The 23,213-nt window shown below is 37.4% G+C and overlaps 4 protein-coding genes across 8 annotated transcripts; 2 read left to right on the top strand and 2 right to left on the bottom strand.

Annotated features, from left to right (window-relative positions):
- Positions 1-419: 419 nt before the first annotated feature.
- Positions 420-10,180, top strand: HASPIN (Protein kinase superfamily protein). Of its 2 annotated transcripts, none has more exons than XR_015413605.1 (15): positions 420-556; positions 656-785; positions 882-980; positions 4,571-4,661; positions 4,863-5,458; positions 6,055-6,178; positions 6,460-6,569; positions 6,866-6,977; positions 7,338-7,430; positions 7,502-7,563; positions 7,645-7,775; positions 7,913-7,983; positions 8,095-8,199; positions 9,245-9,311; positions 9,878-9,959. XR_015413605.1 is itself a non-coding variant. In XM_023660235.2 (15 exons), exons 1-15 carry the CDS (start codon positions 541-543, stop codon positions 10,007-10,009), a joined length of 1,887 nt encoding a protein of 628 aa, XP_023516003.2. In that variant the 5' UTR covers positions 420-540; the 3' UTR covers positions 10,010-10,180. The 2 variants fall into 2 exon arrangements, 1 of the variants encoding a protein (XP_023516003.2); XM_023660235.2 differs by having other exon boundaries at positions 8,095-8,147; positions 9,878-10,180.
- Positions 10,181-11,092: 912 nt separating this feature from the next.
- Positions 11,093-14,273, top strand: LOC111780005 (uncharacterized). 2 transcript variants are annotated; one of them, XM_087119466.1, is made up of 4 exons: positions 11,093-11,199; positions 12,492-13,163; positions 13,243-13,405; positions 13,772-14,273. In XM_087119466.1, exons 2-4 carry the CDS (start codon positions 12,578-12,580, stop codon positions 13,962-13,964), a joined length of 942 nt encoding a protein of 313 aa, XP_086975592.1. In that variant the 5' UTR covers positions 11,093-11,199; positions 12,492-12,577; the 3' UTR covers positions 13,965-14,273. The 2 variants fall into 2 exon arrangements, with proteins under 2 accessions (XP_086975592.1, XP_023516007.2); XM_023660239.2 differs by lacking the exon at positions 11,093-11,199 and adding an exon at positions 11,996-12,246.
- A 1,402-nt stretch (positions 14,274-15,675) lies between these two features.
- Positions 15,676-17,371, bottom strand: LOC111779938 (uncharacterized). 2 transcript variants are annotated; one of them, XM_023660142.2, is made up of 2 exons: positions 17,067-17,369; positions 15,676-16,771 (listed from the first exon to the last, which is right to left on the bottom strand). In XM_023660142.2, exon 2 carries the CDS (start codon positions 16,720-16,722, stop codon positions 16,237-16,239), a length of 486 nt encoding a protein of 161 aa, XP_023515910.2. In that variant the 5' UTR covers positions 16,723-16,771; positions 17,067-17,369; the 3' UTR covers positions 15,676-16,236. The 2 variants fall into 2 exon arrangements, with proteins under 2 accessions (XP_023515910.2, XP_086975593.1); XM_087119467.1 differs by having other exon boundaries at positions 15,676-17,371.
- A 1,444-nt stretch (positions 17,372-18,815) lies between these two features.
- On the bottom strand, positions 18,816-22,634 carry LOC111780648 (D111/G-patch domain-containing protein). Of its 2 annotated transcripts, none has more exons than XM_023661109.2 (8): positions 22,524-22,634; positions 21,518-21,596; positions 21,169-21,355; positions 20,430-20,584; positions 20,034-20,177; positions 19,816-19,919; positions 19,530-19,689; positions 18,816-19,133 (listed from the first exon to the last, which is right to left on the bottom strand). In XM_023661109.2, exons 2-8 carry the CDS (start codon positions 21,584-21,586, stop codon positions 19,050-19,052), a joined length of 903 nt encoding a protein of 300 aa, XP_023516877.1. In that variant the 5' UTR covers positions 21,587-21,596; positions 22,524-22,634; the 3' UTR covers positions 18,816-19,049. The 2 variants fall into 2 exon arrangements, with proteins under 2 accessions (XP_023516877.1, XP_023516878.1); XM_023661110.2 differs by having other exon boundaries at positions 18,816-19,130.
- Between the last annotated feature and the right edge of the window lie 579 nt (positions 22,635-23,213).

The raw sequence follows: 23,213 nt of genomic DNA, 5'->3' as shown, positions 1-23,213 counted from the left end.
AATGGTATGATATTGTCCACTTTCGGCATAAGCTCTCATGGCTTTGCTTTGGGCTTCCCCCAAAAGCCTCACACCAATTGAGAGAGTATTCTTTGTTTATAAATACATGATCATTCCCTAAATTAGTGGACGTGGGACTTTCATCATCCAACAGAGTCATAAAGGAAAAGGAACTTACAGCGGCGGAGGAATCTCTCTCCACTCCTTTCCCATTCTATGTCTAAACTGAATTCTCATCCCGACCCCGTAGGTAAAATGAACATATATGAAGACACGTTCAATTAATTTTAATATTCACAAAAAATGAGGGACTATATTAAAAATATTAATAGATAAGGGGTTAAATTGAAAATTTAAAATGGACAGGGACTAAATTGAAATTTTTTATACCACATACTTGAAAAAGAGTAACCCCTATGTTTATTGTTTGGCAGCTTTTTGCCCTTAAAAAACGTCCATTTCCGGCCTTAGTTGGCTCATTGGGCTCCCGCCATTCGGACATTCGAACGCTCCTTCTCTGCATTGTCCAATCTTGACAGCATGAATTCCAAACCAGGTACAGGAAACTACTCAACTTTCTAGCATTCATCTTCCTTCCAATCGTTATATACTTTGTAGCGTAGTTTCTTACTGTGTTGGACGGGTCAAATTCTAGGTGGGAAGGGCATTGATTTGTGGTCCGAGTTAATAGCTAGCGAAGGAAGCGAGGGCCAAGAAGAAGCGCGAGTAGAAGAGGTTTATAGACGAAGAAGGCCATCCGAGAAGACCGTTCATGAAGTTCCTTTGTAAACTTTCTTCACTCACTTGTTTAATTCCTCTTTCTGTTTTCTTTTGTGTGATGAAATCCATTGTTTCTTGTTTTCGTTTCGATTTTCTTGCAGGAAGCAAAATTTAGGTTCGAATCTTCGCGATGTGAACAGATTAAGTTTTGCTGCTGTTAACAATAAGAGAATTAGTTGGAACCGTGCCCTTTCCATCAGGTTTACTTCGTTTTTCTCTTAATGTTCTTCTCAACTTCTTGCTGCCAATTCCATTAAGGGTGCTTATGTAGTTTGATCTGTGCTTTCTTAGTTCTTGTTAACACGGACGATTTCGTTGTAGCTTATCTCTTTTAAGTTGACTATGTAATGACTAAAATGAAACACGAGGAGGCAAATATCCAAACGACAACAAAGAAAGCCTACGTGATAGATTAATACGTTCTGCGGCAGTAGATTGTTAAGTTACCACGATTTATCGTTCCTTATCGGATGCCATGAAGTGATCTTAGAAAGATAGACGAGTTGTATGATCTTCGTTGCCTTACACGAAACAGTCGACATTAAACTTTTTTTTTTTTCCTCCAGTCCTCTTAGATATTTCTAAGAAGAGGGTATAGAGTTTTGAGAGCAATACTGTATGACCTTGGCCCTTATAGTACATTCTTCTTTTCTTGTAAAAAAAGAAAGTATTATTCACATACCCTATAGTATGTCTAATGAAACTCTTTAGCAAGTCTTGGGTTCTATTGGCTCGATTTTCTGATGCACCCAAGTTTAAGCTATTTTGTTGAAATTGAAAAATCAACCTAAAAACATACAAAAAAGCTGTATTTATACAAGAGGGAGGGCTTGCCTGATCGGTCAACAGCCTGCTTACCAACTGTCAGCCTAACATAAAACTATCAGCCTAACGAATTACAAGAAAGAGAGTAAAATTACCACAACCATGACTGGTTAAGAAAACTAACATAATGAAAGGCCCTGCATCAAATCCTTCCCACCAAAAACAAAACTCAACCCACAAGTTTAAGGTGCTAAGTTTAATTCATAAGGATCAAAGTAGGGGAAGGCGATGGTCATATTGAAGGTGTTGTTGCAAGTCTAAATTATCTTGCTGTTTTTTATATTAAGTTTCAATGAGATACATGTGCCTTTTATAATATATAAATGCTAACTAAATCTCTAAATACTAGGTAACAATATAGATAAATTAGGGGTCAACTACTTTTCTTGTTTAATGAAATTACATAGGTATTCCTTCAACACTCCCCCTTAAGCTGAGGAACGGTTACTTACTCTATCCTCAGTAGTGGGGAAGGCCAAGGGGGAGGATCTAGAGCATCAAGAAGAGACCTTAGACAAGATGTTCTTAGTCTCCTTTCCTCTTGCTTGTTGTGGATACCCTCAGTAAGATTGTTTCCAAATGTGTTGATGGTAACATTATCAACAGCTTTTGAGGTCGGGAAAGATAAGTTACCCCATCTTATCTTCATACTATTTTCTTTTTCTCTAGGAAAGAGGAGTCGTTTCTAGACCAATCTTAGCATTTTTTGAGGCCATGTTGGGACTTAAAATCAATAGAGGTAAATATCAGATTCTAGGTTTGACTTGTGACCCCAGGAAGGTGAGTAGTTGGGCTGCTCATGTAGGTTACGGGATTGGTTTGTTTTCCCTCATCGTACTTAGGGCTCCCCTTTGCCATAATCCAAGTACTCTTCCTTTCTGAAAACTTGTGGTGGACAAGGGGAGAAAGAGAGTTGCCTTTTGGAAGAGAATCCTTTCTCAAAAGGTGGTAGAAGGACCTTCATTCTCTCAGTGTTGAGTGGCTTCCCTATCTATTTCTTCTTCCTTTTAGAGCCAATTATTCTGTGTGTAAAAATATTGAGAAGCTTATGAGGGACTTCTTGCGGTAAGGGATGATGAGGGTAGAAGTGTGCATCGTGTGAGTTGGGAGATGGTGGAAAACTTGATAAACCTTTTGGGTTAGAACTAGGGAATTTAAGGACTCATAACAAAGCCTTGTTAGCCAAATGCTTTAGCGGTTTCTCCTTGTCCAAAACCATTTGATATAGGATTTTAACTAGCAAGCATAAACCTCATCCTTATGAGTGGACGTTGGGTGGGGTCAAGGACACTTACAGGAATCTATGGAAAGAAACATGAAATGGACTCCTCTCTTTTCCTTACCCTGTTCACTATTTTGTGAGCGATCAGAAGGAAACATATTTCTGGCAGGATAAGTGAGTGGGGGATAAACAAATGTGCTTTATGTTTCTCCATTTATATCATTTGTCCTTCATGAAAATCCGTTTTGTGGCTGATGTTTTGGATCCTTCCAAGAGCTCTCCTCTTTTACTTGGTTTTTGTCGTTCATTGTCTTATAGGGAAATAGTGGATATCACAACTCTCTTATCATCGATTAGGGAGTTTGAGTCTAGGATGGGAAGAATGGATGTTCGTTTTTGGAGTCCCAATTCGACTAAGGGCCTCTCTTTTAGATCATTCTTCCATTGTTTGTTGGACCCTTCTCCCTCTATTTATTTCATTTTTATTCTCTATGGAAGGAGAAAGTCCAAAGAACGTTGAATTAGTTATTCATGTAATAGTAAACACTTTTGATCGACTTACAATAAAGACGTCTTCTCTGGTTGGGTTGTTTTGTTGCATTATTTGTTAGAGGGCGACGGAAGATTTGGATCATATCCTTTGGAGATATTCTTTTGCTTGTTCTGTTTGGAGTTGTGTTTTTAATGTGTTTGAGTTCTAGTTATCAAGACACAGAGATTACAGGGAGATGATCGAGGAGTTTCTTCCTCATACCTTTTCAAGAGGGGTATTTCCGTAACAAGCCAAAGTTTGTGCTTTAATATAGAGACATTGAGGGGAGAGGAACAATAGAACTTTTAGAGGAATTGAAAGGGATACAAGTGACTTTTGATCTCTCATTAGATTCTATGTTTTTCTTTGGGTGCCGGTGTCAAATTCTTTTTGTAACTATTGATTAGGTTTTATTCTTCTTGATTGAAGTCCCTTTCTCTAATAGGGCTCCCTTTTGTAGGTTTGGTTCTTTTGGATGCTCTTGTAGTCTTTCAATTTTTTTCTTAATGAAAGCTAGCTTTTCATCAAATATATAAATATGGAGAGTCGAGAGAAAGAGACAACTTGATGACTTTTTGGACAATCATATGATAATTTTTTATCGTTTGTTGGGAATGAAATTCCCCTATGGGTCTTGTCCTTGGAGGATTTAGCTCCAACCAAGCTGGGGAATTCCCATTTAGAATAGAATCGGGAAATAGTTTCCATCAATGTTTTTGGAAACAGGGATGGGAATTACATTTCCCGTGCCACCTTTCCTCTGTCCTTGATTCCAATTTTAAAAAATAACTAAAAACATTTACCATCCTTTTCTATTATAATGGTTGATATGAAATATTTAATATTTTTTTTAAAATTAATTATTTAAATTAGTAAATAATGTAAATACAAAAAATTTCATCTAAGATGCATGTAATTTTAATATATTTGTTTCGATTTTGATATTGATTACTTTTTTAATCTAAACAAATTAAATATTGAATGAGAAATTGTTTTTAGTGATCCCGACATGGGGATGGCGATTTCCCAACCTTGACCATCATTGGGTACAAAGATTAAAAAGGTTTCTATATAGCTAGTGACAAGGAGGGCGGTCTCCGACCTCGCTCCATTGATTGATGTTACTCTCTGACTATATATTCATGTATTGTCTTCATTTTCTTTCTCATTCTTTTGCCATTGACTGAGTGTATTGTGTTCACTTTTATCAGAGGTAGGGCGAGTATTGCAGTTGAGGCTTGTTTAGATCATCAGCTTCGGCATAAGGAGGCAAAGAGAAAAGGAAAACCTGCTCTACCCAAAGTAGGCTTCTTTTCTTTTGGTGACCTTTGTTTCCCCTTTACTTTATGCAATTTTGAAGAGTGTTCCGTACGTGTAATCTTATTTAAAAAAATTTGGACCTTTTTGTATCACACACCAATACCCTTGCATAGAGTATTTGAAGTTTATATGAGCTCCTTCTTCTACACTCATCGCATTTATTTTAATATTTGAAATTGACAGGGAAAGTTTGTACAACCTACCAACTTTGACAAGGAGCGTGCATACTTTCAAGAGGTAGATGCTTTTGAGTTGTTGGAGGAGAGCCCTTCACCCAAGAGATTCGGTACATGGGCAAGTAGTCAGTTTGATAGTGCTGCATTACCATCTCTATGCTCTAAAATAGAAAAATGGTTAATTTCCAAGAAATCAAATTACAGTCTTGCACCTTCAAGCACGTTATCAAAGATATTAGAAACTCCACTGGAATCCAGAGAACCAATTGGTGGCAAACATTTGGACAAATTCAATTTGGGAACTCCTGATAAGTCTGCTAGAGAGATAGATGCGCGCTTGTGCTCTATTCAGAGAAGATTTATTTCCAGTCTAAATGATATCGATGCCCTTGAAATAGATAGCAATCGAGACAACAGAAGTACCAGAGCAGAAGATGTGAGCACAGAGGATCGTGCAGACCTTGAAGTTTCTGTGAAAAAACTTTCTTTAACATCAACATCTACTTCTTTCCATAACTATAATTTGGATCCATTTAATGCATTATTAGCAGTTTGTGGACAGTCAGCTCCTTCCACGCTTAAGGATGCATTCTCTAATTATTGGTTTGTTCCTCAGTCTGCAAATACTTATTTTCATATATTTATTCTGCTTATTGGCTTAAAAGAACATAAAAACAGTATATCTAGCCTTTTGTCTTCTCCAAGATTTAAAGGTTGGTTTCTGAATCAGTCATCTTCTTTGCAACTCGGACTTCGTTGCTTAAGAAGTGGCAGGAATAGGTTCCACCTCTAAACGGAGATTCATAAGTAATGTAATTAATGCCTATGAAGTGTTCTTTTTGAGGATTAGCTTTTTAGGGATCCTGTTGCTGCCTTTTAGTTTATTTTCAAGCTTATAGCACGACAACTTCTACTTGGAACTATTAATTGGATGAGTTGATTCAGGATCAATCCCGACAAGTTACAGCTTTCTTATAACTGTTGAACTCAAGTAATTTATCTGAAATTGCAGTCACCATTTGTTATAGAGTAATAAATACATTCACATATATTTTTCCCTATGCGATTATGCATATGGTTTGTGGTCACTGCTCTTGCAACTTATGTTGTTCTCCCGTTAATTTCTTGGCTTACTTTAGTTCGTATGTTCCTCATTCCCAATTTTTAAATTTCGTTGATTAGTGAATTTTTTGACTCAGTGACCCGGAAACTATTGTCAAGGTTGGTGAAGGTACATATGGAGAAGCTTTTAAAGCTGGTAACACCGTTTGCAAGATAGTTCCAATTGACGGAGATTTACAAGTTAATGGAGAAGTGCAAAAGGTACATTTTACCACCAACTCATGGCTGTTCCAGCCTGGCAAGTGGCACTTCATGGAAAATTTCAGGGATGGAAGATCATGTTGAAGAGTTCTTTCGTTTTGGAAGCAGATTTTTAATGCATTGATTTTTCTTTAAATTCGTTATTATATATTTTTTTCGTTCATTCTTTAAAATTATAATAATTGTTTTTTTCTTTTGTACCATCCCGATGATTCTGATGAATGTAGTTGAAGTCAGAAATTTGTTATAACTCTAAGTCAGTCATACTTGCCTTGTATCAGAGATCAGAAGAACTGCTCGAGGAAGTCATACTTTCCAGAACTCTGAATTCTCTAAGAAATCAAGAGGGCGGTGCTGATAATTTTTGCACAACATTCATACGAACCATAGAGTATGTTTACTGCCTAGTAAGATAAATGGTCATGGTTTTCTACAATGTCAATGCACATCCACTAGCTAGAATTTTCCACCACGCTTTTCCTTTATCTGCAGTAGTTTGTTTCTGCTTTATGTTGGGCTATCAAACATTCTGATGTGATGCAATTTTTAGGTCAATTAAAGAGTAGAAAACTTGTTTCCAGCTCATCTCATACGCTGGGTTTTGTGAGAATAATTGCCGTTGGAAATAATGGAGCAGTTTCTCATGGACTATTAAACTAATACTTTCGTGATCTTTTTATCCAATAGTTTAAGGGTGTGCCAAGGTTCTTATGATGCTCTACTAATCAAGGCTTGGGAAGATTGGGACGAAAAGCATGGCTCGGAAAATGATCACCCTAAGGAGTTTCCAGACAAACAGGTTTCTTTTTGTATAGATCATGAATTATTTCTTTTTCTGAAATATAAAAAGCTTCATGCATCTGAGTTTTTATCGTTTATATGTACCGATGCCATAAAGGGGAACAAAAGCACAGAAACGTATATTTGTTCGCATAATATTGCTTATCTTGTGAAAATAATTTATCTCGCTAGAAGATCACGATCATTCTAATTGTGTGTTTCTTTGTATAGTTCCAACTTTTCACTTTTTTTTGTAAGACCTGACAATCTATTCCTTGAGTAATGGTTTGAAATTATTTTAAATAAAATGTCATATTATGATATTATGGGCTTGGTTATGCAATTTAGCCTGTGGTTGACTTTTGCTGATGTTATGTAGTGTTATGTGGTGTTTGTTCTCCAACATGGGGGAAAAGATCTTGAAAGCTTTGTACTCCTGAACTTTGATGAAGCCCAGAGCTTACTAGTACAGGTTCGCAATGGATTTTACTAGCATTATTGACTTTTGAAGCTTTAACCAAATCCAATTTTGACGAACTGCAGGTTACTGCGGCCTTGGCTGTGGCTGAAGCTGCTTATGAATTTGAACACCGAGATCTGCATTGGTCGGGTTCTTCTTCCATCTACAGTTAATTTGGTAGTTTCTTTTCATTGACTACTGATTTGGACCGTGTATTTATTGCCAGGGGAAATGTACTTTTGAGTCGGAATGATTCTGAAGCGCTGCAGTTCACCCTTGAGGGTAAGAACATGACCGTACAAACATTTGGACTTCAGATTTCGATCATTGACTTCACCCTATCGCGAATCAATACTGGTAAGAGGTTTTTAATTTATCATCTATGGAGTTTGCACTGAGACAATTCCCTTAATTAAAATTTGTTTATGAGTTAGTTTTGTTGGTTGCCTGACCAAAAAGGGAGTTAGAAAACTGAATGAATGTTTAACATGCAGGTGAAGACATACTCTTTTTAGATCTCTCATCGGATCCTGATCTCTTTAAGGGTGCAAAAGGAGATAGACAAGTAAGCAAGCATTCAATTTGATTACTTAAGAATTAAGATAAATCTTATCAATCCACTTATTTGAAAATTTTCGTGTTACTTTTTTATTTTTATTTTTGTTCTCATATGCAGTCAGAAACATATAGGAAAATGAAGGAGGTGACTGGAGACTGCTGGGAGGGGAGGTACAAGTGTTTATGCGTTTATCTTTCTATCATATCTGAATCAATTATAGAGGTGATTTTGATCTTTTTCCCCTTTGGCATCCTCGGGATTTAATTGTTTATAAATTTTAGACAGACTCATATATGCTTAGTGGCTAATATTTGATATTTTAAAATCTATTTCTGTTTTATAATTTCCAATTTAGCCTTAAAACAAGATGCCCCAACAGTCATGTTTCCTCTTTACTTCCAAGTATATTTGGTTCCTAATTAGTTTGATCTAACTATGTAAGAAATTTTAAATTTTAACGTTACTTTTTATTATATAGACTAAACTATTCAAAATTTTAAAGTACACGGACTAAGTTTGTACACCATGTAGTTTAGAGACTAAATTCTTACACAAATGAAAATACAAAAACTAAAACATTAAAAAAAAATTTAAGGACTACAATGTTACTTGGATGAAAGTTGAAGGACAAAAGGTAATTTTTGACCGAACATTTTTCAATTCAATCTCTTTTAATGTTGGTGAATATGAAAATTGGTTGATTATAAACTTACAAACTAAGAAAAATCTAGAGGAGAAAAAGTCATCTAGAAGGAAAACAATCGAAATTTCTTATAATTCCTTAGGAATTTAGTTTCTCCTCAAATTTTAACATTTATCAATTGTCATGGACTAAATTGAAAAATGATAATGCATAGAGGATTATGTTAAACTTTTTAAGCGATTGGGATTAGATTAAAAAAGAGTGACTAAAAGATATTTAGCCTTTTAGAAATGTCCAAAAAAGATGTGGACGGTACTGTTTGTGCTGGATTATCTGCTTGGTAAAAGTGTAAAGGGGAAGATCTTATTCTCGTTCTTTTTCCCTCCTTTCAGCAAGAGCGTCCATTGTTATTCTACTTTATATGAATCCACGAACTCCATGAACAAAGTTGATACATCTAAAATTTTAGAATATAAGCGATGAAATTTAGCAAGATAATTTATGGCTTTCAAGTATAGTACTCAGTAGTAGACATTTTGCCATCCATCATACTAACCTGATACCTTTCACCATTGAAAATTGTCCGTGACTCATAACTGAAACCGTTGATTTTGTATTCAACAGCTTTCCTAGAACGAACGTCCTGTGGTTACTCTACCTTGTGCATATATTACTTCTGAAGAAATCATTCGTAAGTCTTCTATATCTAATTAGGAAACCAATCATAATTGTTCCTTAGAACCCAAAGAAGTGAATTTAGCTTTTGTGAACAATCACTTTCATTTGTTGTAAGTTACTAAAAGAAAATGTATTTCTCATTTCTCAAGGACTGAGTAGATTCAAATGGTGCTCAGTACATTTTAGATGCAGCATATCAACAGAATTTTGTTAAGTTATAATTCTTATTCTGGAGTATGATTGTGAATCCCCAGATAAGTAGCTAGATTTTTTTGGTTGTATTATTTTCGAAGGTTCGTACATATTCAGATAGTTTAGTTCTGAAGTGGATGCATATTCTGTGTCTATATCTAAACAAAACTTGTTAAAGTATGAAGTTGCTTAGTCTGAAGATTGACATGAATCCTAAAGATAAATACCTTGGCTGCTCTCCTTTTTGTTTTTTCCTTCTGTGATGTTTACCTTCTAGGGGATTCACAAATCCAAAAGGTGTATATTTACAGTGGTTTTGGAAATGTTTTTGCTGTCTGAAATGTTAACTGTAAAAATTTGATTGAAAGGCTGTCGATATTTTTCCAGGAGCGTAGTTCAAAGCATGAAAGGGAACTGCGGGCATTCAAGAAACGTCTGGACAAATATAACTCAGCAAAAGAAGCAATTTTTGATCCATTTTTCAATGAGTTGATTGTTTGGTCAAGCAGTGTGGAGTAGAGCTGGATGATTTTAGACTCCAACACGAAGTAGAATGAAGTCCTGATATTGCTCCATGCCGGTGGATGTAAATTAATCCTTGTATTTGTAATGTTTAAAAAATTTATAGACTAAATTAACACAAATGTAAACTATAATAACAACAGGTATATCTTAAGAACCTTTCTTTTACTTTAAATTGTTAGGCTATCTTGTTCCTCAACAGTGACTTTTCTCTTTTCATTATGATTTATCTCTGAGTTGTTATAATTATGGAAAATTAAAGGCAAACTTATCAGAGAAAAAGAGGATTGATAGGTGATGATTTAGATAAATTTGCTTTAGTAAAAAGTAGGGTGCATAATATCACGTTTTGCATTACATTTACTTTATGATGATCTCCGAGCCAATGGATTTCAGTCTTCGTTAGAACATCATCTGAAAATGTGCTGGCAAACCACTACCGTTTTATCTTCTACTAGAATCAAGCATATGCATGCATGACATAGGCTCAACTCTCAAGGGTTGTGGCACGACAGCCCAATACATTTTAACCAAAATTCGATTCCTCTGTTTCTTTATTTTCCAATTTTGGGCAAGGAAAAGCACCCTGCTCTTTTACATTATCTTTGATATTTCTCCTTTCAGTGTATGTGGGCAGGAAATTGACATGCAGCTTCTGGACTGTCGCATAGATTTACTTTGCATGTAAGGGGGCATCAAATCAGTGACTGCTGGAGAATTTCTTTGAAAAGCTAAGTTTTTCTTTTTTGTTTTCAGAACTATTGTTAGGGATTATCTTGAATGCCTTTCCTGAGTTGCTTTACTGTGCATTTGAATTATCGTGATTTAGTTTTGAAACATGTTTTGATTCTGGAAGTGGGAATCAGATGGTGGGCGTATGGCTTTATGCAGGGAGCCCCAGGGAGAAATATAAAACAGGTGATTGACTGTATGGGCACTCTCTCTGAATTGCGTGTTTGCTTTTGGCTTTGTCTAGTCAGACAGGTTGCTTTTGATCCATTGATACGAAGAACCAAAGCGTCATAGGTTATTCCACATGCATTGTCCCCACTCCCGTTGTATATTCTAATTCTTAATGGCACCATCACCAGCAGCAACAGCACCGCCATGCTTGTGGAAAGTAGCTGAAAACCTTTTTTGAGCCACTTTGGGAAAGCATTTGCAGCATCAACCTCACTTCACTTAAGGTCGGCATCATTTTTTGAATTTTTTTCCCTTTGTTTTGCTGCGCTCTGCATAAACTCACAAGTTCTGCCCGTTCTGTCTCGTTTTTTCCAATAATGGCTGTCAAATCTTGTACCTGAAGTAATCTCAAAAGGCTAAAGACTGCATCATTTCATCCTAATCCCAATGCCCAATTCCCACTTAGATTTGATTTTCTCATTTCCTTCTTTTCCACCTCTAATAAACTATTTGCTTTGTGGGTTTTGCTGAGCTGAACACCTTTGACTCCATTTATATTATTATACACCAACACTGCATGTTTCCAAACATCTTCACCCTTTAATGTTCTTTAGACTTTAAAGTCAGAATTTGAGAAAGCATATCTTGTATTTGTTGGAATGGTTGTTAGCTTATTGTTTATTAGATTTAATAGATAAACTTTAGTTGCATATCTTGCTCCCAATTTGAAAAGAAATTAGGATGGAGAAAAGAGAGAAAAAAAGGGCTGCGATTACTTGGAAAGGGAAGAGAATGGAATCACTTGGCTTAGTTGCAGTCATGGGTGCATGTGTACAAATGCACATGCATGCTTTCTTCCCTTGGAGCTGCTATGGTTGAATGTTACTTTATTATCTTTGAGGTTCTTTGTCTTTTGAGAAAAGATGGAAAAGGCAAAAAAGTATGGACGGGCTGATCCCCTTTTTCTCTTGTCATTAGAGGCAACGTTTCCAATATTATCATTCTTGCTCATAAAGTAACCATTTTTTCCCCTTGATTTATTTCTTTTATATATTGCAGCCGTAAGCATAATGCTTTTTTCACCTTTACCTTCTTCCTTTCCCCCCGTTTCTCTCTCTTTAACTTTGGACGCGAGCCCCTTTACACCATTTTTCCTGTCTGGTTTCGTTGTTTTTAAAAGCAATGCCTCAATTAAACCGATCCCATTAAGAATCCAGTTGGGTCTCTTCATTTGTCCCCAGAACTATAACCTCTCACCATTAAAATGGCCCAAACAGCTTCCAAATGCTTCTTCTTTTCCATTCTGTCTCTCCTCGCCATCTGCTCTTCTGGTAAGCAACTTCTTATTCTCGAACTAGAACAGGTTATAGATCTATCTAGCTCAGTTCTTCGTTTTCTGCTATGATTCCGTCCTGGTTCCTGCGAGTTTCAGCTTCTGAATCGAAAGTTTGCATTTTGTCCACTAATGGCGTTTCATGTTTTCGCAAAAAATTTAAGGGGTTTTGTTGTTTAGTGTCGGGTGAATCTTTTTTCTTCGTTTCCGTTCTGAATGTTTCTGCTTCTGCCGTTATCTCAGGTAGATTTGGTGGATCGCATTTGGATGTGCAAGAAAATGCTTCGGCAGAGTTGGAATGGAAGTTCAGTGAACTTGTTCGGACAACAATGCACGACGCGACCGACTCGCCGACAACGAATTTTCCGACAACTCCAGACACCTCCACGCCGACAATCATCACCGTTCCGGCGACCAACCCTATCACTGTCACTCCGTCGAGTCCTGCTTCCACGCCGGTGTCCATTCCCTTAACGACACCCATCACAGTTCCTGCTAACTCGCCGGTGCCGCTCACCAATCCGGTTGCGCCGCCAGTTACAGTACCCGGAGCCCTGCCCATAACGAACCCCGTGACCACTTATCCAGCTCCTTCAGGTGGTTCGCCGGTAGTAACACCCGTCACAAACCCAGTTCCGGTGTCCCCTCCGGCGATGACGAACGCACCGGTAATTCCAGGACAGAGCTGGTGTGTGGCCAGGTCCGGCGCTTCTGAGATGGCTCTTCAGTCGGCGTTGGACTACGCCTGTGGCACTGGGGCTGACTGTTCTCAAATCCAGCAAGGTGGAAGCTGCTACAACCCAAATACACTTGAAAACCACGCTTCTTTTGCATTCAATAGCTATTTTCAGAAGAATCCTTCTCCTACAAGCTGCGATTTTGGAGGATCTGCCATGGTTACCAACTCCAATCCAAGTAAGAGAAGACAGCCATAGTTTCTCAACCCCCGACCCTATGTTTTTCCTCAATTAATCCAATTATTGTCTTGGAACAGGCACTGGCTCTTGCCTTTACCCATCATCATCTTCCTCTGCGACGCCGGCATCCATGACGCCGTCGGTTCCAACGCCAACACCGACAACAACAGCGCCGATCACTGTCGCACCAACTATAGTTACGAACCCAACGTCTTCACCTGTAGGGACCGGCATGCCAGAGTAAGATGCTCTGTTCACTTCTCGTGCCTATTAATTTTTTTTTAAAAAGCTTGGAACTTTCTAATTCTTGGGGTTGAATTTGGGTTAATCTACGAGTTTGGATAATTTATAATATATCTTGCTCTTAAAATGGTGCCCGTCTGTCCATCTGATTTATCTATCTAAACTAAAATATTCGGCTGATTCTGAGTAGGTTTGAGTGTAACGATTTAAGTCCCCATTTTTTATTATTGTTCTAAAAAAACACTAGAAAAGGTAGAGACTTGTTAGAGTTTACTAAAAACTTATTTGAAAGGTGGGGAATAAAATAGGCACAATTTGCATGACTTATACCTTTAAATTAATAAAACCATCTTCTTGGTGCAGAAATGGAACTCCTCCTGCAGTCTTTAACCCAGACAATCCAGCTTCAAGTATTGGCAGCTCAACAGGGTTTGGAACTGAGATCCCTCCAAGCTCAAGCACCTCAATATCCATGGCAGCTGGATTGAGACCCTTTACTTGGTGCATCATTATGACGATGTCCTTAATCACTCGCAGAATCACTCTGGACTTGTGAAATCACTGAGTTCTTCTCCTTGTACTGTACATGAAAGGCACTCGTAATTCACAACTTCAGAATCGCCACCCAGTTCCACCGTGAGTGCAATTTTTGGAGGAGAAAAGGGACCAGAGGTGAGTTTGAGAGATAGACAAGAAGGATTAGAGAATGCACTGCCACTGCCACTGCCCTGCTTGAGCTTTTGCTTTTGCTTGTGTAAAGATCAAATATATGTTAGTGATAGAGACGGATGTATTAGCTATTGGAACTTTGAGACTGTAATATAATATTTTTATAAATATATCTATATGTTAGATTTTGGGAGTATTGTTGGAATTTGTATCGCTGGTTATTTACTTCAACGTGGTCAGTGCATTACAATTAGAACTAGAACTTTGGTTAGAAAAAACAGAGACAAAGCTGTGGACTGGAAATGTTTCTATTACTATGCTCAAGTCTCAGAGTGTTTTGTACCTGATGATTAATTTAATGTCTGTTATCCTATGAGTTGATAATGGCATGAAATTAACACTATATGTATATAAAATTGAGTTACTCCACAATTAACCTAGTTTTGTTGTCTAACCACGTTCTTCCAACGAGGAGCTAGATATCTAGAATGAACCAATTGGGATCATCGAGATCTAAGTTCTAGTTTTACCTGAGAATCAAATTGAGGAATGAATGCTTGATCTATCAGCAGTGTGGTGATTGGTGGGTTAAACGCTGGCATGGTGACATAGGTCTACCACATCAACATCCCATACATATCAACCAATGGTTATTTACAACTATTGGATTAAAGTTGTCCCTCTCCAATCTCTAAATACCAAAAGTATATTTTAACTCAAGATTTTTGTTTGTTTGTTGTGGATACATAAAAGGCTTAGTCATTTATATATTAAATATTTTGTTATATTTCTATTTGATCTCTGAATTTTAAAGCGGTGATTCTTTTTAGTTTACAAAGTGACGTGGTTGATCTCAAGCATCTGAAATTGTTTTTTCTAACTAGTCTCGAAAAATTCTAACATCCACTTCAAAATTATAATCAAAATGTAGGTCCCAAACAATGGTATTTAGATTGGTGGTGATGCATCATGTTTAGACCAAAGTTGAAAATGAAAAAAAGGTAAATGTCTAATTAGCGTATGGTGTTAGGAATGAAGTGGAGAGAGAAGTTGATGATTGAGAAGCAGAAAATATGGGCTGTTGGAGGGCCATGCTTGCTTGCTTCCTTCCTTCCATGTGATCTCAATGATTGGGAAGTGACATTTGTACAGAGAAACTAATACTTTCCTCAATTTCAATCCCCACCAGCACCCATGTTTCTTAGAAATTTAACTCTCAAATCCGCTCTCTCTATTTCACAGGAATCACGGGTTTCCACAATAGTATAATATTGTCCCCTTTAAGCCTAAGCTCTCGTTGCTTTCCTTTAGGCTTCCCCAAACGACCTCGTACCAATGGATTTAGTATTCCTCACTCATAAACCTATGATCTTCCGCTAAATTAACCAATGTAGGACTCACTCCCAATAATCCTCAACATGTTCTTGCATTGCATGATGCCTCCTTGTCCTTTCATGCTCGATTTCAAAACAACTGCTTCTTCATTTAGATAGTACCTGAAATATTTATCAACACTTTTCCCACACAACATAGCCAAATATCAAGAAAATAATGCAAACAAAGTACACTCCGCATAATGCAAAGAAATGGGCAGCAGCTAGAAAGGAAGAAAAGAATCATATTATTACAGCTACAATATCAGAATTCCAGAAGAAATGCAGCGAATGAAAACAACATTTAACCCAATCCTTCAGTGATTTTCTCTTTGACCGTCACCAATCTTGAGACAAAACAAGCAAAATAGAGCCATAAAGCTATCTCAATCAAGTCAAGAGTGTAAGATGATCATGGTTGATAGGGGGTTTCAGGTAAAGAATGCATTTGAATTCAGCAGTGTGGCAGGCAGGCACACAGAAAAATGTTAAAAAAGCTTCAATTAATCAACATTTGTTACAGCATGCAACAAAGGAGGGACCCCTTACTACTTAAAGAGACTTTGTATAATCATCTCTAGACGACCCAAATCTGAGCAAGGAATCTCTGGAAATATTCACAGGCATTGTGCTAACCTCGCTACATGAATTCCTAAACAGCCAGGTCGAACCCAATACGAAAATAGCTTAATAAATTTGCTTACTTCAAATCCATATCACAATGATGTGGTCAGTCCTCCTACAACCATGCCTCGGCATCTTCAGAATTATAACCAATGAACAACTTCAAAGGGCTATTTTGTGATCATTTTGCACATTCTCAACATCCCCATTATCAGCAAAGTTTCCAGACTTCTCCTTCTCACTTGAAGGAATGGTGTTGTTACTCTGTAAACGGTCAGCCTCTGCAGTTTCCTGCACGGAAGCAGCTGCCTCGTTCTTCACCATAGACATCTGTCTCACGAACCCATTCAAGCTCTCCCTCCTCTGAGTTAAAGTGGTACCAGTGTTCAAAGTTGGCACTGCAGGGGTCTCAAGGGAATTCTCAGTTTTCACCATGGAACCCAAATTCCTATTCCTCTCTTTGTCCTTCATCTCCATATTCCCGGAACCCGAAACCTCCATGGACGCCTCCTCCTTACGCCTAGCTCTCTCTCTAGCCAAAAGAAAACCAACATGCTCAAGAGCCTCTCTGGCTCTCTTCCTGGCCACAGCCACCTCCCGCACTTTCCTCTCCGCATCGGCACGCGCAACAATCACAGCCTTCCCCATCGAAGCAGAAGCGATCTTAGCCGCACAGAGCAACACGACGGCGGTCTTCCTGTCAATAGACTTGTGAGAATTCCGGGGCAGAGAGTCCAAATCGAAGAAGGAGAAATTGGGTTTAGCGCAGGGAGGGCAGAGATAGGAGGTGGAGGAAGAGAGAAGGTGAGGATCGGAAGAAGCGGGGTTGAGAACGCAGTGGGAATGCGTAATGGAAGAACACTTGAGACAGGTTAAACGATTGGAGGGATGAGGAGGAGACACAGAAGTGTCATAGAAGTGAAAGCAAGAAGGGCAAAAGGAAGTGGGATGAAGGCGAAGGACGCAGGAGGTGCAAAGACGACGATTAATACCTCGTAAACGAACATGATGAAGAATCCACCGACCGTGAGAGCCGCAATTCCCACACTCCGTCTGCACTTTGGTTGGAGGAGGAGGAGGAAGATGAGAGTGATTCATCGAGAGAACAGAAAAAAAACCCTAAAACGGATGGAAATCAAAGAAGACAACAATGGCGGAATCAAAGAAAGGAATGAAGGAGTTGAGGGTTTTGAAGGGTAATTTTGACTCTGTTTTGTGTTTCAAAAGTTGACTGAGTTGCAGAGATGAAATTAGGGTTTGCAAATGTGCACTCACACTATAGAAGAAAACGATCAAAAGGCATCAAATAACCTCTTTTGAATATTCTAAAAATAGATATAAAATATTATAATTTAAATGTTTTTTTTTTTTTTTTTAATTTTATTTCTAGCCAACAAAATAAATATAATTTAATTATAAACCTACTATATCAATATATGAATAATAAAAGAAAATAGAGAGAAATGGTTAACCATTTTTGTAAAAATATTTGTAACGACCAAAATTTAAAATATAGTTTTGAGTTGGTATTATATTAGATTTGGAATAATTAGCTTTGACTTCCCAGAAGTCCATAATATTGTCTCACAATCTGTGATACGATCGTGCCCGAATAAGTCATCGTCATTGTCTCAATCGTAGTAAGTCATCGTCATTGTCTCGATCGTAGTAAGTCATCGTCATTGTCTCGATCGTAGTAAATCATCGTCATTGTCTCGATCGTAGTAAGTCATCGTCATTGTCTCAATCATAGTAAGTCATCGTCATTGTCTCAATCATAGTAAGTCATCGTCATTGTCTCAATCATAGTAAGTCATCGTCATTGTCTCAATCTGCAATACAATTGTGCCCCGAGTAAGTAGGACAATGACTAAGTTAAGTGAGAGAGAATGTCACAACGATGCTATGAAGATGGTAGGTTGTGACCCTCATGTCATGACAAGCAAAACGGCGTCCCATCCGACCACATGCGGGCCAATATAGAAGAGTGTCATGATGCGATCGATGAGGACGATGCATCGTCCAACACCACCATGCGAAGTGGGCATTGAGTTGAGACATAAGCAAGTAGAAGTCCTCTTTGTTAGGAGTCATGAATCTCCACATAATATTGTCTCACAATCTACAATACGATTGTGACCCGAGTAAGTCATCGAGGACAATGACCAAGTTAAGTGGGAGAAAATGTCACAACGATACTATGAAAAGGGTAGGTTCACGTCATCACAAGCAAAGCGGCGTCCCTCAAGAGACACCCATCCAACCACATGCGGGCCAATATAGGAGAGTGTCGGAGAGTGTCATGATGCAGGCCAATATAAGAGAGTGTCATGATGCAATCGAGCAGAACGATGCCTCATCCAACACTACCACACGAAGTGGGCATTGAAGACGAGTTGAGACATAAGCAAGACAACATTGAATAGACACGAAGCGCAAAGTAGGATTGTTGAAGGCCCAGATAGGGCCCAGGCCTTAACCTCAAAAGTCGGGATTTCGGAAGGAATTTGAACATGCAGTTTAAGAGTTAAAGTCCGTTCATATAAACATAACTCTCATGACTTTGCTTTAAGCTTCTCCGAAAGGTCTCATACCTTGGCGAGGTGAGACTTTCATCCTTTTAACATCCTAAAAATGGACTGATTTTCTAAAAAGTAAACATCCAAACCCCTTTCAGATCAGAGGGGTATTGTATACTTGAAAATGATTCCTATTTAAGCAAAATAAAAAACATAGCATCATTTCAGTAAGTAAGATGGTATAATAAACAGAACACATCAATAGCACAGAGAGTTGTATGGATATCTGTTCATCAGACTAAATCACACGATATGATATCTCAAAATTAACATTCTAAGAGCGAGCAAGCAAGTTTAAACAATAATGTCTCTACTGCCATAATAAGAATACATGAACTTCAAGATGTTTCCTTACACATACAAAAGATGCAAAGCAACTTGGGAACTCCTTTGCTGCTATTCCTCATCACTATCATTCCCGAAAACTGAAGCTACAGGGGCTACTACTTTAGGTTTCTTTGTGGCTCCACCAAAAATCTTCTGCAATAACATCAGTAACCAAGAAATTAGAGACGAGATACCTTTCAATTAATTCCTCTATATTATTATTCTGTGGTAACAAGAAACATGAACGACCAAGCAATGGTTGATACGTTCCAAACATGGAACGATCGTGAACGCGCAAGCAATAATGCCAATACTGCTGTGCTTTGCTCCCATAGGAACCGGTCCTTCTGGTAACTAGTTACTTATTTGAGTCCTAAACACTCCAAAAGATGAACCAGATATTATCACTCATTACCTTTGGAATGAGCAATCAATCATGCATCAACAAATTTCAGAATGAATGGACTCGTAAAAAACAAAGAACAAAATATTCAGAATCAATTGCAAACTAGTTTTAAAAACAAAACTTCATTAACGCTTTAGCTTTACCTTCGAGGTGCCACCCTTAGAAGAGAATCCAAATTTTAATGTTTTCCGCTGATCCTGATCTGCAAGTGATGTAGCATTTCTAATTTCAGTAGAAGCAGGCGCCTTGGCTGATCTTTCTTGTTGCTCCAGCATTTGCTGCTCCTTCTTACGGGCATCCGCACTATTTTTAACATGAAAGAAAATGTAAACAGAATCACACGTAATGAAAATATAAAGAGAAACTTAAAATGGGATCACAAAAGAAGTTATTGAAAGAGAAAAAAAAAAAGTGAGGAAAGGGAGATACATTTGAGCAAATTTTGCCATCTCTCTCTCTTCACGTTGCTGTTCCCGCTTGTTTCTGTCATCTCGGCTGCTTGAACCATGCATTTCTCTCATTTCTTTAAAACGCTGCAATCTCATCCAACAATGCTTTAGATTCGATGCAACTTCGAAGAGGAAATAAAGGAGAATGACGATTTTGCTAGACAGGGAGTACTTATGAGTAAACGCAAAATTTCCTACCTTTCTATGATTATGATCATATGAGCTGAGATGCGCTTCAAATTCCATAGCCAACTTGTACTGTTTGTTGCAGAGATCACAATAGAAAACCTTGCGTATTTCTTTAACCTCAGTTTGAATTTTCTCCTCACGTTCTGCTAAAACCTGGATTTTAATAATGTGCACGAAGCGGGCAGTAGAAGCCACCAGGTAATAAAAACTGCAGGAAAATCTGAAGACCTTCCAAAAGTTGATGGTCCCCTATGATATACCATTCCCGCTAAAAGACATGCATATATGCTATATGCTGCCTTCTGCTATTTGATATGAGTTTCAGAAAGAGGAAAGCATCAACTTCAAAGTCTTAGCTAATAATTATCATTTTTCCCAACCAACTGTAAGATAAAAATAACATACCTCCCGTTTTTTCACATCTGCTTCTGTCTCTTCCATCTCAACATCAAGTTTTTTCCGCTGGATGTTTTCCTCTGCAGTGAAAAAATCGTCTTCTTCTTGTTTTCCAATTCCTAGTTTGGGATCTCTAATTCCAGATTTAATGGGCTCAATAATTCCTACACAAAAGCACACAATGAGTTCCTATTATTTTCAAAGGCTAGACCAACAAGTACCGATTAAGGATTAATTCTGGATTAACATTCAGAAAACCATTTATTAAAAGAATAATAACTGAAAAGATTTTTTGACCCATTAAGAGATTTTTTGTTTATATTCCTATTTAAGTTTTACATTTCTACTTTCAAAAGGTATCTAACTTGGGGATATATTTATGCTTTTATAATAGAAAAACTGTTTTAAAAAACAAACTTGTAAACATGCCCAAGACATAACGCACTAGAGTTTTAGAGGATTCTTCCTGCTATTACATTCTGTTGACAAACTGAGCATGGGCAATCATTAAACTCACAGTTGACGTGATTGTATTAATTTCAAAAAACAAGGAGCTTAAGTTCCAACTCAGAAATAGATGTTTTCATACGTTAATGATCAAGTGTGCAATTTAAACAAACTCAGAAAGTTATATAAATAGTTAAGAGAATCTAAGGTTCACGAGAAAAGATAATGAAATAATAAGATCAGAGACAGATTGCACAATGAATAAGCAGAGTGGGATTTAATATCCAGAAAAACACAATACCTTGCTCGTCCTTTCCTAGTCCCTTCCCTTTCCAGCCCATCTTCTGGAGAAGCCTATAGCCCACATTTGATGAAGTTAATTGAGTGTCCAACGATGCTTGTTCCACATTATCAAGATCAACATTTTCTGTTGGTCTATGGTTGATGGGCAAGCGAAAATCATCTATGAAGTCATCACCAAGAGAATCCTAATATTCCCACCGAAGACAGAAATATGTGAAACATTAGATATCACAAAAACCGTAATTCATGTTCTTTTTTGTAAGAAAAGGGAGAGGATTTCAGTCACTCAAGGGGTCAGATAGATGTATGTTGAGTATTTCCAGTTTGACATGATAACTCATTCATACCTGCTCCTTTGCATAGGCTTTATTTGGGTTGTTTGTTTCCAGTCTACTACTGTAACTCCGTTTATCCATTTTGTCTCACCTATATCACATGGTTAGGTTAAAAAACATTACAAGTAGAAATTTGAAGCACGGGAATAATAAGTTAGAAAGTTCAAGATGAAAAAACTGATCAACTTTATAAATGCATTTGAAAATATTCATCATGAGTTGACCAAATGGCCAAATGGACAACCCATGGTTGTGTTATTCCTGGAAACCAAAATCTTAGCACTTGCAAGTTGCAAGTAAATCATATACATAGAAAATAATCTCAAGCAAGCATAATGTTTAGCAGTTGACTAAAATGTTTGTCATATTTCACTATGAGGTTGATTTTAGTTAACATTCAGTATACTTCTGAGCTTTGCTAAATAAATTTGAAGCTTTGAAGGTTTTTTTCAAAAAAAATAACCTACGAAAGAAGAAGGGTTGTAATGTTGGAGGTCCTTAGGCAGTCTGGTCTTCCTACTCCCAGTGGATCCCTAATATCCCTATTTTCCTCTAACTGAGACCATAATTTCATAGAGAAAATGAGCGAATCTACAGCGGGCACACACAAATTCAATCCAAAACAAGCGGATCTTAAGGAAAAAAAACTAGCCAATTCTAAGTAGCTACAAGAAAGAGCTTCAACTACTAAGAATAAGATGCAAAAAACATGTTCCCCGTCCAATTCTTGCACAAGAAATTCTCTTTAAGATTACTCGACTACAATGAGACGTACATACCACGATCATAAACACGATAGAATAGACAGACGGAAGTAAAATTGCAACTACCATGAAGGAGGAATCAGAAGTAACAATTTTCCTCATGTAAATTAATCAAAGTAACAAATTTAATAAGAAACAGAAAAGCAATCAAGTTCCACAGCCCTAGAGAAAAGAAATGGCATGGAGAACATAGAAAGAACGTTAAAGAAAATTGCAGAGCAGTATGAAACGGAATTATGAGAAGAGGAAAGAACCTGAAGTTGAGAGAGATTAGGTCAACAAGATGGGAATTGGATTGTTGTTTGATTCAACGAGCACCTGCAGAAGCTGCGTTGCGACGGACCTCGTGCGCTAATGCCGACGAGAGAGACGGCTACTGAATTGCTTTAAAAGGAAAGAACAAATTTTTTTATTGGGCCTGACCTCATTGCCAGCCTGTCAAGCCCAGGATTAATAGGCCCAAAACATTAGGGGTAATTCCGGACTAATTTAGATACAATATTCATAAATCTGTAGTCTATATTTTAAATTTACAACCATACCATTAAAATTAATTATTAGTAACGCTTCCTTTATTAAAAAAAATCAATATTAATCATTATTATTTATTTTTTTAAAATATTATTATTTCACTTTTTCAATTTTAGAGCGGAAAAAAAAGGTTGGTCACCATTTAGTAGGGGTGTACATTCAACCCGACAACTCAGACCAACACAACCCGAACTATAAAGGTTGGATTGGATTGAATTAGCATTTCGGATAGGATTGAGTTCATTTTTCTGAACCCGAATTCAGTTTCGTATTCGTAGGTAAAACTTTCGAATTGACCTGAGTCAAATAAAAATATATTAAATATATGAAGAACTTTTCTGTATTAATAGGTTTACCAAAGTGGTACTAAGCTTCAGTTTTTATACTGATTTAATGTTTATAAATTATATATA

The sequence above is a fragment of the Cucurbita pepo genome, chromosome 18 (assembly GCF_057944985.1).
Source record: "Cucurbita pepo subsp. pepo isolate OVF chromosome 18, ASM5794498v1, whole genome shotgun sequence".
Taxonomy (NCBI): Eukaryota; Viridiplantae; Streptophyta; class Magnoliopsida; order Cucurbitales; family Cucurbitaceae; genus Cucurbita; species Cucurbita pepo.
This window is presented reverse-complemented; position numbering and strand designations above follow the sequence as displayed.

Bases quoted from the DNA above. Each gene is read 5' to 3' on its own strand.
- LOC111779938 (XM_087119467.1), bottom strand. From the start codon at position 17,172: ATGAATCACTCTCATCTTCCTCCTCCTCCTCCAACCAAAGTGCAGACG.
- HASPIN (XM_023660235.2), top strand. The intron at 4,662-4,862 runs GTAGGCTTCTTT...TGAAATTGACAG, and splicing joins GAAAACCTGCTCTACCCAAA to GGAAAGTTTGTACAACCTAC. The intron at 5,459-6,054 runs GTTTGTTCCTCA...TTTTTGACTCAG, and splicing joins GATGCATTCTCTAATTATTG to TGACCCGGAAACTATTGTCA.
- LOC111780648 (XM_023661109.2), bottom strand. From the start codon at position 21,586: ATGGATAAACGGAGTTACAGTAGTAGACTGGAAACAAACAACCCAAAT. The intron at 20,585-21,168 runs GTATTGTGTTTT...GCTTTTGTGTAG, and splicing joins ACTAGGAAAGGACGAGCAAG to GAATTATTGAGCCCATTAAA. The intron at 19,690-19,815 runs GTATCTCCCTTT...TGTTAAAAATAG, and splicing joins ATGGCAAAATTTGCTCAAAT to TGCGGATGCCCGTAAGAAGG.
- LOC111780005 (XM_023660239.2), top strand. From the start codon at position 12,180: ATGGCCCAAACAGCTTCCAAATGCTTCTTCTTTTCCATTCTGTCTCTC. The intron at 12,247-12,491 runs GTAAGCAACTTC...CCGTTATCTCAG, and splicing joins CCTCGCCATCTGCTCTTCTG to GTAGATTTGGTGGATCGCAT. The intron at 13,406-13,771 runs GTAAGATGCTCT...TTCTTGGTGCAG, and splicing joins GTAGGGACCGGCATGCCAGA to AAATGGAACTCCTCCTGCAG.